This window comes from Hemitrygon akajei, chromosome 10 (assembly GCF_048418815.1).
Source record: "Hemitrygon akajei chromosome 10, sHemAka1.3, whole genome shotgun sequence".
NCBI lineage: Eukaryota > Metazoa > Chordata > Chondrichthyes > Myliobatiformes > Dasyatidae > Hemitrygon > Hemitrygon akajei.
In genome coordinates, this window is record NC_133133.1 from 132,490,914 (window position 1) to 132,510,957 (window position 20,044).

Genomic DNA, 20,044 nt, shown 5'->3' on the forward strand with positions numbered 1-20,044 from the left:
TGGGGCTGCTTGAATACTGCCCACCACTGTGAGTGCCAGCCTTGTGCAAAGTTCAAAAGACAATTTTTTTTAAAATCATGACCTCTTGCGGAACCCCTAGCGACCTCTTCCGGAACCCCAGTTGAGAAACTCAGGTCTAAACTTTAATAAAAATGATGTATTTGAAAGCCTAGGTACTTTTAAAGTAGGCAAGTAAACTGGTCCAGATGGGATGCATCCTTGGGTTGTTAAGGTAATTAAGAGAGGAAATAGTAAAAGCCCTGATCGTAATCTTCCAAACATCTGTTGAATTAATGGTTGTGCCTGAGAAATGGAAAATTGTGGAAATGGAAAATAATCCTTGTTTAGAAAAGTTCTGGATAAATCCACAACTTAGCTCTGTTGACGGGGAAAGTTTGAGAATAAAGTAATTAGGGAAAGGATTAGAAGTCAAGAGGATTGATTAGAAAAACAGTATGGATTAATTAAAGACAAATTAGCTAAAGGAGAGAAATGCAGTTGAGGTATATACGGACCACTAGAAAGCAGTTGCTAAGGTGCCGCAAAATAGATTTAATGTCAAGACTGAAGGCTAGGAATAAGAGGAACTGTAACAACATTGGCTGGGAATTAGATAAGTAATAACTGTGCTTGAGAAATGAAAGCAGTAATTGATGGAAGTACCCAGCAGGTCAGGCGGCATCTGTGGAGGGAAAACGAGATCAATAATACTTGATTAGAAGTAATAAAGGTAGAAGACAAGTGTGTTTTCAGTCATGAAAATGAAGAATATTTTCAGGAATTATAGAGGAAGCTTGACCCAAATGGAGAGCAGCAGAGATAATTCAGCAGTGAACGCGGACTGTGAAAGTAACAAGCCCACACCGGGCACAAAACAAGAGAGAACGGATACTAAGCACAACAGGCAACAAGTTACAGTACATGTTGGAAAACAGATCTGTCTTCTCAGTGGCTGACGGAAGTTTGGGGAGGATAATGAAATGGGCCACCTTGGGAAACCGATTCCACCATTGTCATAATCACCATGACCCTATTGGAAGGTGGCAAACCCATGATGGAATCTATGGCAGTATGAGACCATGAGCATTGGGGGATCTGTAGGCTGAAGGATCACTGGTTCGAAGATTTGGACTGGGCACATGGAGGGCAGGCAGCGACAAACTGACATACATCTGTAATCATGGTGGGCCATCAGAACCAGCGTCACAGAAAATCCCAGATGATCTGGGTGAGGATCTGGGAGGATGAAATGATGGCCTGAGGGTCGATCTCCATTTCAGCTGGTTCGAACTGTTGTGACAGAGCATCCGCCTTAGTAGTGTTGGAGTCGGGTCAGTAGGAGATGGTGAAGTGAAATTGTTCAAAGAAGAGGTCCCAGCAATCCTGATGTGGTTGAGATGGCAGGTCTGTTGAATGGATATGTGGTTCTGTTGGCCAGTCCAGGTCAGGAAGGGCTTGGTGTTTCCCCATCAGCCAATGAAGTAGCTCCCTGTCTCCTACTAGAAGAGGATTTGGCTGTAGTTTCTGATGAAATAGCAGCAGATGTTGGAGAAACACAAGAAGCGCTGTAATTGTTTGAGGGAGCGTGGTCAGGGCCATTCAATTATAGCTCACTCTTCATCTGAGCATGGTCTGGGCCATTCAATTATAGCGCACACTTCATCTCTGTCCATGGTTATGTCTTGGGGGTGAAAGGATGTAACCTGGGAAGGAAATTACTGTGAAATGGAACTGGTATTTGCAGTACAGTTGGTTTTCAGGTCAATTGTGCAGTCATGTGGTTTGTGAGGTGTGGTGCTGGTTTCCTTCATCCTGAAAGTGATGGCTATGTTGTGGTATCCCTGTGGGATTTTAGTGAGGTCGAGAGTTTCCTCCATCTCCGCAGATTTATAGATCAATGAGGTTGCAGGCAGGTGGTCCAACAGGTTGGATCCCCAATTCAGCAGTGAACCAGGTGACCAGGCAGAGCGATGGTCATGAGTGCAGAATCAGAGTTAACTGAAGGAAAGAGGACTGTTGGATGAGTCGATCGAGGGGAGTTTGATGGACACACTGTGCTCTCAGATACTCATGTGCACAGGCTGGGGGTGCACTCTGACCATCCCTGAGGCCAGGGGACATCTGTCAATGGCCATGATACAGAAGAGGTGAGAAACAGACTTGGCAGGGAGTCCAAGCTGCACACACAGATTCCGGTCTGGAAAGTTGCCTGCAGCCCCAGAATCCTGCAGGGCTCCTGCGTGCGTAGAGCCATCCAGGTTTGGAAGAGGACAGAGAGAATGAGATGGACTATGATACTGCGGGAGCACCAGATAGCACTCGACTTGGCGGTGCCATTTTCCCAGACACAGTGGGCTTTTGATGCATGGTTGACCAGCAGCTCTGCAGTAGGCACACAAGTTGTTTCTCCACCAATGCTCATGCTCTTGCGGGGTTAAGGGATCTCTCTCAAACTCTATGGGTTCTGGAGGTGTTGGCGATGAGGGTCCTGCAGTCTAAAGTAGTTCTGGGAGTGGAATTGGGGTTCTGGCTGATGATCGAGACAGTCATTCCATAAGACACTTGACAATTTGAAGAGCCAGAGTGATGAGGCTTTTGAGGTCAGAGGGTATCTCTTGGGTAGACTGCTCGACTTTCAAGTGCTCTGAGAAGCCGTGATGGTAGTAGGCCAGCAGCAGTTCTGCACTCCAGCTGCACTGAACTACAAGGCTCCTGAATCCATCCCCAAGCACGAGCCTTGACGCAAGCGAAGTGTCCGATCTTCTGCACGCCTTCCACTTCCCGTATAGTCAAAACACCAACACATCTCAGTGGTAACATCTTCATACTGGCTGCAAATGGGGGGTTTATTGCCCGAGTTAACAGCGGCCCAAGTAGGAGTTCACTCAGTCAAGAGAAAAATGGCAAAGGCAATCTTGGTTCAGCCTGTAAATACAAGATGGACTGGGACAGGAGGTTACAGCATTGGGTTGGGGATCTAATGAAGCATTTGTGCACTGAAAAGGAGGAGGCTGACTACTGCAGGCTTGCTGTAACAAGACAGCGAGTTGGTTGAAAGTAGCAAGCAGATGGACAATGTTTCCCTGCTACTTCTGGAATGTGCAGTCACGTCTGTGGACAACTTCCTTTAGGCGAGCAGAGCTTGGCTGGGTCTACCACTGTTTCACTCATCCTGTCAGGAAATGTAGAGAAGGCTTGCCTCAAAAGCAGAACAACAGAGGTGATTCAGTGATGAATGATAACTTTAATAATAGACTGCAAACAACAACAAATCATGAGTACCACAAAACAAGAGAGAACAGATTCTAAACACCACAGGCAACAAGGTAACTGATGGCTAGGAGCAACTGACTGAGGCTGTGTGGTTCAATGAGTGAACAAGAATTGTAGATGAGAACTGGGTTCATATAGGCTGCGGGTGATGAGTTGGAAATGAATGGAAGGTGACTCCTGTTATCCGGGTGAAGACTGGGAGGAGCCTGTTTATGCAGGCCTTACAGATAACAGAATCAGTTAGTAGTAGTTAGCAGGTGCTCGGACGTAGCAGTCTTGTCACACTCTTGTTCTCCTGACCTGGAACATCTAAAGATTAAGTGCTGACCATTCTACTTACTGAGGGAGTTCTCTGCCATGATCCTGACTGCAGGTTGCATAGCACCAAAGGCAGATGCTAAGCAGGTACTTGATGTATTGAGTGCTGTGATTAGCAAACAAGAAACAGCATACTCTGATGCTTTTCACATCCTTGCCAAGGACTTCCACCAGGCTAGAATTAGAATTAGAAGATCATAAGACATGTGATCAGAATTAGGCCATTCAGCCCATCAAGTCTGCTCTGCCATTCCTTCATGGCTGATCCCAGATCCTATTCAACCCCACACACCTACATTCTCACTATATCCTTTGATGCCCTGACTGATCAGGAAACTATCAACTTCTGCCTTAAATATAGACTGCATTTTGGGAAATCTTCCCACCTGCAGACAGGCAGAGGCTAGACAGCAAGGTGTCGGAGGTAAAGACAACTAAAGGGTGGTCCTGAGAGGTAGAGGAGCAGCAACAGGATGCTTTGAATTGATGGACTGGACCATGATCCTAATAAGAGAATCTAAACGAATACGTCACTGTTATCACAGATTTTATAAAGACATTCATGGATGAGTGTGTCCCGACAAACTCATTCAGAGACTTACCCTACCAGAAGACATGGATGCATCAAGAGATCCACAATCTGCTGAGGGCCAGATCAGTTGCATTCAGGTCTAGTGAATAAGGAAAGTACAAGAGGTTTAGGTATGACCTCCATTAAGCTATCTCATGTGTGGTGGCAATTCCGAACCAAACTTGAATCACAGAAGGATACTCGCCAGCTGTGGCAGAGCTTGAATGCTATCACCTCCTACAAAGCAAAGAAAGTGCCATGGTGCCAACAAGGTTTTGTTCTCAGATGAGCTCAATGCCTTTTATGCTTGCTTTGACCAACAGAACATGGAGGCACCTTCACGGGCTCCCATAGCCCCCAACAACCTTGTGGTTTTAGTCTCTGAGGGCAACGTGAGAGCATCCTTCAGGAGGGTAAATCCACAGAAAGCATCTAGCCCAGATGGGGTACCTGGCCAAGTACTGAAGACCTGTGCTAATCAACTGGCTAGAGTGTTCATTGAGATCTTTAACTTCTCACTTTGACAGTCTGAGGTACCCACCTGCTTCAAGCAGGCTTCAATCAAACTGGTGCCCAAGAAGTACATGGTAATCTGCCTCAGTGTCTATTGTCCAGTAGCACTTACATCGACTGTGAAGAAGTGCATTGAGAAGTAGGTCATGAAACATATCAACTCCTGCCTTGGGGGTGACTTGAATCCACTGCAATTTGCTCACCGTCACAATAGGTCAACAGCAGATGCTGTTTCATTGGCTCTTCACTCAGCCCTGGAACATCTGGACAGTGAAGATGCATGCATCAGAATTCTCCTCTTTAACTATCGCTTAGCTTTCAACGCTATCATTCCGTTAAATGAATCAAGACTTAGGCCTTAGGACCTCCTTGTTCAGCTGGATCCTCGGTTTTCTCACTTGCAGACCCAATCATTTTAGATTGACAACAAAACCTCTGGCACAATCTCCATCAGCACAGATACACCACAAGGCCATGTGCTTCATCCCCTGGTCTACTTGCTTTATACTTATGGCTGCGTCTAAATACAGCTGCAATGCCCTGTTCAAGTTTGCTGATGACACAACTTGGTCAAAAGTGGTGATGAATTGGCATATAAGAGGGATATGGAAATTTTGGTTAAGTGGTGCCACAAAAATAACCTGTCACTCAACATCAGCAAATACAAAATGCTGTTTATTGATTTAATTTCATTTTTACCAACAGAGACATATCACCCCCTCTGCCTTCCTGCAATGTGTGTCCTTGGACATTACGCTCCCAACTATAAACTTCTTTTAGCCACAATTCAATGATACTCATGATGTAAATGCCATTATGTAGCATAGTGTCCCAAATACCAGCTATTTTCTAGACTACTTTTTTGTTATTGCAAATAAGCTAATGCTCCAATTGCTGTATTCATATTTCAGGATCTGGGCGAAACTGACAAGATGAGCATTTGTTGCCTATCTCTAAGTGCCCTGAATGAGAGATGATGCCATTAGATGGGTCTGGGGTCATGTATAAGACAAAATAGGTAGGACAGTTATGAAGCAGATGGGTTTTTACAACAATCCAATAGTTTGTGCCCAATATAATCAATAAGTATTTCACATTGTAATACCCTGGTTTAAGACCATGTTTTATTTTATTGATACAGTTATGCTTTGGAGTATTTTATTTTTTGCAGAATTTCTCAAAATCCAATGTGTTCCTTTGATTACTTTATACAATTGGGTATGTCTTTTTTTTTCGCTGTTTAAAATAATAATTCAATTGATTAAATTAGGCTTGTTGTATTAGCTAAAAGCATTTGTCTTGTTAACATTTTGGCCAGTAAGATGCTATTTTCTGAAAGAGTGCATGAGGTTTGGAAGAAGAAGGAAAATGGAACGGAACAACAAACATAGCAGAAGAACATGAACTCATTTGAAAGGACAGATACTGCTGTCAGAAAATTCTTGTGTAGACTTTGGTCTCACAGAGAATGCACAGCTAACTTTTATTTAACTAGTTATCACACGACCTTGGAGAATGTTTGACACTATTCCCTTTGATGTTGCATGGATTATTTATTTATGTCTTGCTTGGACTGTGTTTTCAGGCAGAGTTGTTCGGTACCATGAGTAAACAAAGTGAAGCAAACCAGATTGTTTATGCAATAATGAGCTGCAGTGATTATGTGCACACTCTGGACTGATATATCTGTAATGAGATTCTTTTTCTTTATTTTGTTTGTTACAGTTTAATATATTTTGTCAATGTATATTTAATATAAGCTTATACTGGTGTGAGTTAAATTCTTGCTTCCTGGTAAATGGTAAATTTGCATGGGTGTGTCAGTGTTTGAACAAGTGATAGCTTAATACAAATTGGGACATACACATTTTTATGTTTGTGTTTATGCAAATCATATTTACCCTAGACACGTTTATTTATTGGAAATGGCCCTTTCATTGTTATTCCTCATGCATGGTAAAGTTCTGATGCTGTTAGTTTGCATTGGCAGTACTAGCTAGCTCATTACGAGCCTACGGTGAGAAGATTACAACATTAATATAAATGAAATTAATTTATACTCCACAGCATCAATACTGGGATTTGACCTCATCTTATGTACGATGGGCAGATAGGTGGCAGGTGAAGTTTGAAACTGATAAATGTGAAATGTTCCATTTTGGAAGGAGGAATAAAGCGAAAGCAATCCAAGAGTAAGATGTGTACAGTGTATCGAAAATGGCAGGTGCAAAGAGTGTTTAAAATGCACGTGAGACCTTGGACTTTGTAGATGGATGCACTTGTATGAAATTCTGTTTTGGCCGCAATTGGAGAATTATGCCCAGTTTTAGACTTGATCTGTGTGAAGGCTTTGAAGAGATTTGCCAAGAGTGACTTCAGTTCTGTGGAGAGACCAGAGAAGTTGGGCTGTTCTCTTTGAAATAGAGGAAGTTACAACAGATCTGATGGAGGTATTTATAATCATGAAGAGTGTAATCAGAGAGAGACTATTCCTCTTGGTAGAAGAGTAAAGAATTGAAGGGCATTAAATGAAGGTAAATGGGAAATGAGACAAAACTGTGCTGAGGAAATATTTTCCACGGACTGCCAGGGATAGTAGCAGAGGCAGGTGCAGTTACAGCATTCAAAAGAGAATTAGATATGAATCTGAAAGGAAAGAATTTGTAGGGCATGGGTAGGGCATGAGTAGCTCACCCCATGCTCTTATATAAAGTCTGTACATGCTCAATGGCCAAGTAGCCTCTTTCAGGGCTGTAAGCAGTGTATGATTGGTGTCACCATCAGAGTTTATAGTTAATAGTTCAGTTTGAGAGAGGATGAATAGGAATGAAGAAATGAAATCAATGTCCTTTATCCCTCAAATTATTCTGCTGTTTTGTCAGAAGTTTAAGCAATAGGGGTGTGATGCTATAAAAGGATTCATTGCTTTCTACCACAGAATGGGCATGTGCATTCCATCATGATCCAGCCCTTGAAGAGGGTTTTTAAATCAGCAAATTGCCTGGTACTGCATTTTTAGGTTAAGCAGCTTTTAATTGAATACTCAGAGATATGCATCTGTAGCCTGCTCTCCGAGCCGGTGATTATCAGTTTAAAGTGAAAGTGCACAGCAGGAAGAAAAATATTCAGAGATTTCAATCAAAATTCTGCTGCTTTACAGTAATAATGACGATTTTCAGTGTATGATTCAACAGGGCATCATGGTTTCTCTGAAAGCTTCCTCCATTCGCAAAGTGAACAGGTGAGAGGGACAAGGCAAGAATCACATTCTGCTCAGCCATAATGCTACTGTGACACTGTAATTTCCTTTCGGATCAATAAAGTATCTATCTATCTATCTCATTAGCAACCCATAAGGCTGACTCCAATACAGAGCAAAAGCACCTCCCCTGCACAGCTACCCACTGCTATAGGGCTATACCTCACACTGGCACAGTCGATGGAGTTACAATCTCACAGCTCTAGTGAGCCAAGGTCAATTCTGACCTACAGTGTGTTTGTGTGCAGTTTGCGAGTTCTCTCTGTGACCCTATGGGTCTTCCCTGGGTGCTCCAGTTCACTTCCACATCCCAAAGACATATTGATAGGTTAATTTCCCTTAGTGTAGGAGTGTGATAGAAGAATTGGTGTGTTGATTGGGTCATTACAAATGGGGGAAGCGGATTGGTGGCTTGGCACGTATATAATGGGCCACTTTATTAGGTAATTGATCGGAACGTGGTGAGGTCTTCTTCTGCTGCTTTAGCCCATCCTCTTCAAGATTCAACGTGTTGTGCATTCAGATGCTCTTCTGTACACCACTGTTGTGATGCATGGTTATTTGAGTTACTGTCACCTTCCTTACTGTCAGCTTGAACCAGTCTGGTCACTCTCCCCTGACCTTCCTCATTAACAAGGCATTTATGTGTGTAGAACCACTGCTCATTGGATTTTATGTTGCACCATTCTCTCCATTCTCTGTAAACTCTAGAGACTGTCATGCATGAAAATCGCAGGAGATCAGCAGTTTCTGAGATACTCAAACCACCCCATCTGACACCAACAATCATTCCATGGTCAAAGTAAATTATATCACATTTCTTCCCCATTCTGATGTTTGGTCTGAAAAACAACTGATCTCCCCTCTCTCACCCACCTTTCTATATGTAGCCATAATACCCAAAGTTAAGAAGTTAGTTGGAGATTTTAGTGAGCAGGAAGCCACTGTGGGCCAGAAAATGGAAGGGAACCACACACTCTGTGTGGGATGGGCATTGATCTGGGTGGACAACCCACAAGTTGACCAACATGAACAAACTGAATTTAATGATTAAGAATACATACACATCACTGAGTGAAATGTTATTGTTGTATTATATATTTAACCCTCTGCATTTATTTTCAGGGTTGGAACCAAATACCACATACACTATGTCCATGGAGTGTGATTTTCCCTTGAATCAAACAATCACTTCCCAGCCTCTTGAAATTACCACTCCTTCATGTATGTATTCTCAAACGTCATTAGATAGGGATGAGAGTTTAAGACTACCCAGAAGTTTGTAATCAGTTAAGCCTAAATGTTGAATTTAACTGAAACTATGTTTGTTTCGGCAGATTGGCAATTTTTAAGCAACGTAAGGGCTTCTCATGTCACAGCAAGTGTCGCTGTGATTAGCTGGGACCCACCAAGGTCACAAACTGTCCTGGTTGTGTCGTACCACATTAACTATGGCCCCTATGGGAGCAACAGACTCATGAAGACAGTGGTTACTGTTCCTCCAATCACAAGAGTGATCCTCACAGGTAAAGGCATAGACATGTATCATTTCCTTGTTAGAATAAGGTCACATAGTCCACAAGATTTGCTGCAAGATCTCCCGAGCTTAGGAATAAAATATTGTGAAACTGATCACCTCAGGACCAACTTCCTCTATATTGGCAATGGTTGGGTCTTCAATGCTTCCTCAAAGTAAGGTCATTGATTTAAAATCCAAAAAACGAAAAAAAGCTTTGGTGTGTCTATGACTTGTGCTACTGTTGTTCATTAACAATAAGCTATGGCAGGTATACACATTCCTAGCATCAACTAGTTCAGGTAGATGGTCTTTAGTTTTTTACCTGTACTGATTGAAAAGTGACTACTGGATATTGGAGTTTTGGGTTTGGGAATATTCAAATAGAAATTACTTTGCTTGAAATTTTAACAGAAGAGGTAAGGTGGACAAGGTGAAGGAGAAACAATTTAAGGAAAGTTGTAGGGTACATATGAAGGTTGTGCATAAGTAATGAGTTGTATTGCCTGCTGTATAGAGCCAAGAGTAGTTCCACTTCTTTTTGTGGCTGGGATTATTGATATTACAGGCTAATTTACAGTCATTTTTCTCATTTAATTCCAAGCAGCCATCGTGGCATTTGGCAAACCTTTTAGCTGCAAGAACAAGGATGTCTTGTGCTTTGACATGACTGGTGACAATGCAATAGGGAAATGCTGCTCTCTTGTCACTTGATGAGTTCCAAATTGCTGGCTACAATAGATTATACCCAGGTATCACATGGAACTCCCATCTCAGAGTTCCATCACAGAATGAGGATTCACTTGAACATATGGACTTTGTGTGACCATATGTTGACTTGCTGAACTTACTCTAAGTCATTGAGCCCAGTAGGATTCTTCCCCTCATCAGGAAAAACAGTCTAAGTTGGAGTCAGCCCATTTTGGTCATAAGTATTGAAGCCATTCAGAGTGACAAGAACAGCTATTATGAAAATTATCTCCAAAAGAGATGTCATGGAGAAGTATTCTGCAATGGAATCTGGAGTGTGGAGGAGAGGGAAAGGGAAGAAACCCTGTTCTGCAGATGAGTCTGTGCTTCCAGAATCCCAGGCCATCTCCACATATAAATCCCTGACTGAAATCATCCAATAATGGATCAATGATTGGTAATGCTAGAAAATCACCAATGACATCATGGAAGGGGGCAGAATCCCTGAAGATGCTTTGTTGCTGGCTGGAGTTCTATTTCTCTCTACTTGCAATGGTTTGATCTCTCCCAACCCCTCCACCAGAAAGATATATCTTATAGTGTCTCCAATGTGATAGTTGGTTGTCATTAATGATTGAGTAGACCACTAATCACTTTCATTCCCACTAATAGATCTGAATGAGTCAACACTCTATGTTGTGTCAGCTTCTGCAAAAACTTTCTTTGGAGATAAGGACAGTGGTTTGCTGTTGAAATTTATGACCCAAAGCTGTAAGTATGCCCATGGAAAGTCTCCTAACTGATTATTTCCTCGCTTCCCAGTGTGATATTTGTTAAAATGAATGAAGCAAAGTGAGGGTAGAACTGAGTTCATGTTGTGTATGTGATAAAAATGGGAATGCAAACTGCTCAACCAAGCAAACAAACATCTGATATATCCAAAGTGAATTACAGAAACAGGAAGAGGACATTTCATGCTTCTGAATGGCATAGAAAAAAGCTACTTCAGCTCATTGATTCGACATAGACTCACAAAATGATCTCATTCTCCACTTATCTCCTCTCCATCCACTTCCCACAAATTCTACCACTCACCTGCACATGACAGGCAACTGTGCCTACCAACTCACAAGTCATTGGGATGTTAGAGGAAACCAGAGCACACACCTGGTCATAGGGAGAACGTGCAAATGCTACACAGAGAGCGTAAGAGGTCAGGATTGACCCTAGCTCACTGGAGCTGCAAGGCAACAACACTATCAGCTGTCCCTGTCTATGACCACAGAATCACTGTTAGAGTAGTGACAAACTTCAAATATTTAATGGGACACTGACTGGTTGGAAGTTCACCTCCGTTTCCTCGCTTTTATCCAGTTTCTTAGGCATTCCTTACTTGCACTATGCACCATCTTAATATAATTCTTTGTAAGGCCAATTAAAATCAGGCACAGCATAAAACCAACCACACGCAGAAAATTCTGGAGGAACTGATGAAGATTGTTTATTCTTTCCACGGATGCTGTCTGACCTGCTGAGTTCCTGCAGCATTTAGTTTTGTGTGTTGCTCTGGATTTCCAGCATTGGCAGAATCTCTTGTGTTTAAAAACAACAATCCAGGCATGTTTATAAAAGTAATCCTTTAAAATAAAAACACTTAATAACTGCCATTTTTAGATTAGAGATTCCCTTGCTTCAAATGTTAACAGAAGAGTTAGAAACTATTGCAGGCAAGGCAAACAAAATCAACACAGCTTAGGGAAGGTTGTGTTGTATATATTAAGGATATGTCTCACAAATAATGCAAGCAAACAACTGTATTGCCTCCTGCATAGAGCCCAGAGTAGTTCCATTTCATATTGTGGATGGGATTATTGACATCACAGGCTAATTTACTGATATAATCCTGATTTTTTTCAGCTATCTATCCCCAGTGCTGCTTTTGGCATCTCCTTTTTCACCACACCAATAATCAGTTGCTTTCTACCTCCTAAACCCACACTTTGTTGAAATGAAGATTGAGTTTTCCTCCAATCTTGGCAATTTTCTTGCAAGTGTTTCATCACCATACAAGGAAACATCACCAGCCCAGTGTTAATTGTGGAGTCCTCCGAACGCTTGGCTCGATCCAATTTATGACCCAATACGAGCAAAATTTCAGACCACAACGCACAATGTTCGCCACACCACTAATCAGCAATGAGACTTCCTCCCTCCATCACAACTAAGTTTCAGTAATGTCAACCAATCAGCTGATTGATAAGAATATAAAGACCAAGCATTTGGAGGACACCACAAATAACAGCGCACTGATGATGTTTCCTCGTATGATGACAAAACGTTTACAAGTAAATTGCCAAGATCGGAGAACAACTCAGATCAACCATCGACCACCCAAGCTACACATCTTCCAAATTATTTGAAGTGAAGGGGTCTGACACTATCTCCTTTATCAGCATGTTCTAAAAAGCTCAAAATACCAGCTCATGTGTCTCAACCAATTGATCATCAGCTCTCCACAGTTGTCTAAGAATAAAAGGGAACTCCTTAGAGCTCTGCTTCATGGACACCAGGAAAATTTAATAGGACCTTTTCTAAAATTTGTTTTGTATTTCATTTTCATTGACAACTTCTATTTGTTAGTTGAAACACAGTTGGGGATTAAAATACAGAACACGAAGTTACAGCACAGAATAGGCCCTGTGCCCCACAACATCTGCATTGTACCCAATGCCAAATTAAATTAACTCTCTTCTGCTTGCATAGAATCCCTTTCCATGCATTCCCTGGATATTCATGTGCCAATCTAAAATCCTCGAGCATCACAATTGTACCTGCCTCCACCATCACCACTGTCAGCTTGTTCCAGGCACCCATCACTTTCTGTGTAAAGAGCATGCCCTGCACATCCCCTTCAAACTTACCATCTCTCGCTTTAAATGCATATCCTCTGGTATTTGACATTTCTATCATAGGGAAAGGATTTTGGCTGTCCACCTGATCTATGCCTTTCATAATTTTATGAACTTCTAACAGGTCTCCCCTCACCTTCCAGTGCTCCAAGTTTTCCCAGCCCTTCCTTATAGCTGTAGCCTCTAATCGAGAGGCCCTGGCAACCTCATTTCCAGAGCTTGTGCATCCTTCCCGTAATGGAACAACCTGAATTGCACATACTTCTGAGGTTCTAGAACCAAGAATGCCTGACCAAGTCAAGGGTAGATTTGTTGGATAATCAAGAGTCTGTACATTTGGTGGTGACAACGATGATAATAGTGCACAAGGGTGCAAGTTGGACAAGTATTGGTGATGCTGCAGGGGAAACAATATGTTTGTATGTCTTTATACAAAGTTGGTAACCCAGCTGCTTAAAAATCACACTTTTTAAATTAATGTTTTCTGACTTACTCTAGTTTTTCAGTGTTAAAAAAATAACATGCAGGTTTGTATCTTTTGATGCCAAAGTCATTCAGCCAGTCAAGATTCCATCAGCCCCTCAAGAAGTGAAGGTGGGGGAGTTCGAACAATCCTGTATGCTTGTTAGCTGGAAACCACCTTCTGTGCCTAAGGAGAAAATAATACAGTACAATGTGAGTACAACCAAAGATCTGGAGTCAAGTCAAAGACATGCAGCATGCTTTTATGGTTAACAAACAAGTTGGGGCCTTTTAGGCTCAAGGTGTTGCCCTGAATTCAAGGTCCAGACAAGTTACAGGTCTTGAAACTTTGGCAATGTAGGTGTTCTAGAATGATCCTAGCCCACAGTTAATTATCTTCCCAACTGTGGAAACTTTATGGGATTGGGAAGGTGGTTTTGAGGCCAATCTAGGTGTGGCAATTTTGGGATTGCGAAATGGCACCCAAAAAAAGTCAGATAAAACTTCTGAAGATTTTTCTGATTCCAATAGAAGGCAACCAATCAAATTCAAGTAATTGGGATGAGTCCAAAGAGTTCTTGGTGGTCACCATTGAAAGGGTGGGCTGAAAGTCTTGCTTCTGTTTTCTATGACTCTTAATGATAGAGCTCCACCTATATGACCCTTAAATTTGCCATTAGGCTCCTATCAGTTCTCCTTAAATGAAAAATGATTCAAATCATAAAGGACCAATCCTCAAGGCTAATGGAAGTGTAAATGAGTGTCCCAATTCTAAGCCATTATCATCTTGTTTATACCTATCAACTCCCTCCAAGTGAAAATAGGTTTCAGAATGTCCTCATAGATCTCTGAGTGCCTCCGTCTGATAGTGTCCATGTGTAACACTTACCCAACAGGCTGGTATATATCTAGGGGAAAAGGAGATCCAGCCACTCACCAACCACCTGCATTCCTACTCTTAACAAACCAAAGAAGCCATTTTGAGAAACATACACAGGACATTGTACACATGCAATGAGGTCCTGAGTCAAACAACTTGTCTCAATCTATATTTATTCTAAGTTGGCTATTAAGATCACAAGACCACAAAACCATAAGATGTATGAACAGAATTAGGCCATTTAGCCCAACAAATTTGCTCAACCATTCAGTCGTAGCTGATTTTTTTCTAACCCTATTCTCCTGCCTTCTCCCAGAAACCCTTAACCCTTTATCAATCAAGAACAGATCAATTTCTGCCTTAAATACACCCATCCACCGATTCACCATTCTTTGTCTAAAGAAATTCCTCCTTATCTTAGTCTTAAAAGGATGTTACTTTATTCTGAGACTATGCTCTTTGGCAAACAGGCTTGATGGTCAGAGGGATGGGAGTAGAGGAGGGTAACTCCAGCTAGATCATGAATTTGTAGGGCAAAACAGTAGAGAAACAGGTTAGAAATCCATCTCCAGTAATCCCTGTAGGAAAGTACAGGTTGATGGAAAAAACTAGAAGAGTGTTCAAATGTGATCTGATAGTCACTGAGCCTGGAGGCAAAATAGTAGCATCCCGTCTATTCCTGAGGACATGCTCGTAAGGTTGGTACCTTAAGTTTGGTTGAGCAGGCCTACAGAAAGGGGATCTTTGGGGTCAGGAACAGAGGAAATCAAGGGACCACTGTTGGAGCTGGAGGAGTGGTAGGGTGTTGGCGGCAGGGCGTTTTTCAGAACATGCCAATTTTTGATGGGCAAGAATCAGAGACTTGGGGTTCACTGGAGTCAGGTTAAGAAGTGTTCAGAGGAATGGGTCAGTAGATTGCTGGGGTTATGATGCTCAAGGCGTGCAGCTAAGAGGATTGTGAGATTGGGTTATCAATGGATCTAAGAGTTCCACATAATGGAGGAGGGAAGGTTCTAGAGCCACTTCTGCAATGTGGCCATAAAGGGATGTGGGGCTACTTTAATTGAAGGGGAAAGATTTAGAATATAAATCTTGCATGGAATCATTCGGCACTGAAGTCTATTGAATGTGTTCATACAGGAACACGAAGTGATGCTGGATTGCTGGATGATGTCAAATATTCTCTACATTGTTCCTAAAAGGAATTACTTTGTTATTTCCCAGTGGGTAAATCTCAAGGATGACCGACACCAAACAAGCCTGAAATTATGTAACAGCATTACTCAATGATATTTATGGTCTCAAGTCTTCTCTTGTAAAAGGCTTTGAGAAGTCTTCCTTCTTGTGATAACAATGTGTCATTATTGATGCCTTTAATTCAGTTAAGAGGTCCGAGGTAATTGATATGCAGGAGCAGAGGAAGATTCAAATAATTTTAAAGAGGTCTTGTGCCTTTCTTTGTATTCTGAATATGAATATTATTTTTGGTCATAGTATTTCCAGATGTTTGCTGATGAAAGTGGTCAACTTGTCATTATGCAGGTTGATGTCCAGGTCAATGAATCCTCATCGGTGCGATACACAACAACTGTAAACTATATCTACCTGCAAGATCTGGATCCGAATCAGATCTATAATATCAGTGTGTCTGCAGTGAATAGCCAAGGTGTAAGATCAGCCAGTGAGAAGCTATCTGTCAGAATGATCCAGCATCCTGAAGCAAGTAAGACTTAAAAATTTATAGAAAACATGTCACTCAGGCTAGAAGCATTTTATAAACCAAAAAAATTCTAAAATAATAGGTGACTATTAGAGTCATAGTGTTATCGAACACTACAGCACTGAAACAGCACTTTGACGCATCTAGTCCATGCCAAATAATAAATCTGCTTCATCCCATTGAATGAACCCTAACCACAGCCCTCCATACCCCTCCCATCCATGTATCTATCCAAATTTCACTTAATTTGCACTCATTCCACACTATAACCACTCTCTGAGTGAAGAAGTTCCCCTTCGTGTTCACCTTAAATATATTTCACGCTTCAGCATGACCTCTAGTTGTAGTCTCACCCATCCCCAGTGGTAAAAAAATCTACTTGCATTTACCCTACTAATACCCCTCATAATTTTGTATGCTTCTATCAAATCTCAAATCTCCCCTCAATCTTCTGCATTCTAGGAAATAAAGTTTGAACCTTTCCCTATAACTCAGGTCCTCAAATCCTACCAATATCCTTGTAAATATTCTCTGCACTCTTTACATCTTATTTACATCTTCTCTGTACAGTAGTTAGGTAACCAAAATTACACACACTACTCCAAATTAGGCCTCACCAAAGTTTTATACAATTTCGAAGTAACATCCCAACTACTGCACTCAGTACATAGATTTATGAAGGCCAATGTGCCAAGAGTTTCCCTTGGAACCCTATCTACCTGTGACAGGATTTTCAGGGAATTATGGATCTGTATTCCCAGATCCCTGTGTTCTACCACAACTCTCAGTACACTACCGTTCACGGTATAAGACCTACCTTGGCTGGTCATCCCAAAGTGCAATACTTCACACCTCTTTGCATTAAATTCCATCTGCCATTTTTCAGCCCAGTTTTCCAGCTGTTCCAGCTCCTGCTACAAACTGCAATAGTCTTGTTCACAGTCTATAACACCCCCAATCTTGGTGTCATCTGCAAATTTGCTGATCCAGTTTACCACATTATTATTTACACCATTGATATAGATGACAAACAACATCAGAGCTAGCAGAGATCCCTACAACATACCACATGTTACAGGCCTTCAGTCAAAGAAGCAAATATGTACCACCACTCGTTGGCTTTTCCTGAGAAGCCAATGTCTAATCCAACTTCACCTTGAATGCCGAGATACCCACCTTCTTGGCCAACCACCTATGCAGGACCTTGTCAAAGGCCTTACTAAAGTTCATGTTGACAGGATCCACTGCCTTGCCTTCATCAACCTTCCCGGTAAGTTCCTCAAAAACTTCTAAGATTTGTTTCACCTACCACACAAAGCTATGTTAACTATCTCTAATCAGACCTCATCTATCAAATACTGACATATTCGGTCTCTTAGAATACCTTCCAATGGCTTTCCCACTACTAATGTTAGGCTCACTGACCTGTCATTTCCTTGCTTATTCTATAGCCTATAGGAAAAAAATAGCTATCCTCCAGCCCTCTGGCACCTCACTCATTCCTAAAGATGCTAGAGCCCCTGCAATTTCTGCACTACCCTCCCAGAGGATCCGAGGGAGCACCTGGTCAGGTTCTCGGGATTTATCCACCCTAATTTTCCTCAAGGCAGCAAACACCTCCTCCTCTGTAATCTGCATAGGGGCCATGACATTGCTGCTTCTTTAGCTCAGTTCAATAGAGTCTGTGTCTGTCTCCTGACTAAATACAGTTGCAAACAAAAATCTATTTTGGTCAGCACTCTGATCTTCCAGAGGGCCAGTTTTGTCCCTTGCTGTCCTTTTGCTCTTAATATATCTGTAGAAATCCTTAGGAGTCTCCTTCACCTTGTTGGCCTTATTTTAGCCCTTCTGATTTTCTTCTTTAAGTGTTCTCTTGCATTCCTCATACTCCTCAAGTGCCTCATTTGTTCCTACCTGCTAATACCTCCTCCTTTTTCTTAACCAGAACCTCAATATCTCTTGAAAACCAACATTCCCTAAATCTGTTATCTTTACCTTTTATTCTGAAAGGAATATACAAACTCCGTACTCCCAAAATTTCACTTTTGAAGGCCTCCCACTTACCAGGTTACACCTTTGGCAGGAAAAAACATGTACCAATCCATACTTGCCAGATCCTTTCTGATACCATCAAAATTGGCCCTTCTCCAAATTAGAATCTCACCCCAAGGACCTCGGGATGTTCCCTGAGGACATCCTTTTCTATTATTACCTTAAAATTAATGACATTATCATCACCGGATGGTAAGTGTCTCCCCACCCCCCTCCCCCCCACCACAGAAACTTTCCTCACCTGCCCAGTCTCATTCCCTAATAGGAGATCTAGTTTTGCATTCTCTCTAGTTGGAACTTCTATGTACTGATTAAAGGTCCCCGCCAGTGGAGAAATGGCATCTACACCAGACTTCAAAGCAAGTGTCCTGAGTATAAATCCAGCCGGCTGCTTGCATGCTTTCCATTCTTGCTGGGTAAAGTATAGCAACTAAGTCTCTTAAAATACAGACAAATGCTGAAAGAAACAGCAAGGTTGCCACCTGATGAGCCACAAGGCTTGGAAAGGAACAATACTGATTAAGGAATCTTCCTGAACACATTTGATAAACTCTTTTCCATCCAGTCCTTTTACAGAATGGGAGTCCCAGTCAATATGTGGCAAGGTAAAATCACCAACTATCACAACCTTATGTTTCTTGCAGCAATCTGCAATCTCTCCACAAACTTGCTCTACTAAATCCTGCGGACTGTTTGGTGGTCTATAATATAATCCCAATAACATGGTCATACCTTTCTTATTCCTCAATTCTAGACGAGATCTCCAGTCTGTCCTGACTGAGCACTGCCATGACATTTTCCCTGACTAGTAATGCCACCCTTTAATCCCTCTCCCGCTCTATCACATCTAAAACAATGGAATCCCATCAAATTGAGCTGCCAGTCCTGCCCTCCTGCAACCAAGGCTACATCATAATTCCAGGTTCTGATCCATGCCCTAAGCTCATCCGCCTTTCCTGTAATACTCCTTGCATTGAAATATATACACCTCAGACAAGGCTCAATCTTCTGTTTCCCGAATGTGTATGTAGGCTTAACAACACCTTTCTCCACTATCACTCCATTATCTGCTCTGGCACTCAAGTTCCCATGCTCCTGCAACTCTAGTTTAAACACCCCACAACGCACTAGTAAACCTTCCCACTACTGTTGCCCTCCAGTTCAGGTGCAACCAGTTCTGTACAGGTCCAACCTTCCCTGGAAAAGAGCTTAATAATCCAAAAATTCAAAAGCCCTCCCTCCTGCATCATCTCCTTAGCCACGTGTTAAACTTTATAACATTCCTATTTCTGGCCTCGCTAGCTCATGGCATGGGTAGCACTCCTAAAATCACAACCCTGGAGGTCCTGTCCTTTAACTTAGCACCTATCTCCTTGAACTCACTTTGCAGTACCTCATCACCCCTCCTACCCGTGCCATCAGTACCGATATGGGCAATGACCTCTGGTTGTTAACCCTCCCACGTAGGGATGCTGTGGATTTGATCTGAGATGTCCCTGACACTGGCACCCGAGAGGCAACATGTTATCCAGGAATCTCATTCTTGTCCACAGAGCCTCCTTTCTGTTCCCCTCATCAACAAATCCCCTATCACAACAGTTCAACTCTTCACCCAATACCCTCCTGAGCCACAGAGCCAGACTCAGTGCCAAAAACATGACTGCTGTGACTTTTCTGTGCTAGATCATCACTGCCCCAAAATAGTATACCTGTTATTGAGGGGAATAGCCACAGCGAAACTCTGCACAGGATGCTATCCCCTTTAACCCTCCTGATGGTCACCCAGTTAGCTGTGTCCTATACTTTGGTGTAACCACCTCACTGTGTGTCCTGTCTATCAACACCTCTGACTCGTGAATGATACAAAATCCATTCAGCTTC

General features: G+C 42.1%; 1 protein-coding gene across 1 annotated transcript in view; it reads left to right on the top strand.

The window, feature by feature from the left end:
- Positions 1-20,044, top strand: part of LOC140734027 (uncharacterized) — a 184,067-nt gene that overhangs the window by 109,136 nt on the left and 54,887 nt on the right. Inside the window, exons 38-42 of the mRNA XM_073057607.1 lie at positions 9,060-9,158; positions 9,272-9,460; positions 10,813-10,911; positions 13,600-13,724; positions 15,934-16,114. Of these exons, the coding sequence (XP_072913708.1) occupies positions 9,060-9,158; positions 9,272-9,460; positions 10,813-10,911; positions 13,600-13,724; positions 15,934-16,114 (693 nt within the window). The remainder of the gene's footprint in view (positions 1-9,059; positions 9,159-9,271; positions 9,461-10,812; positions 10,912-13,599; positions 13,725-15,933; positions 16,115-20,044) is intronic.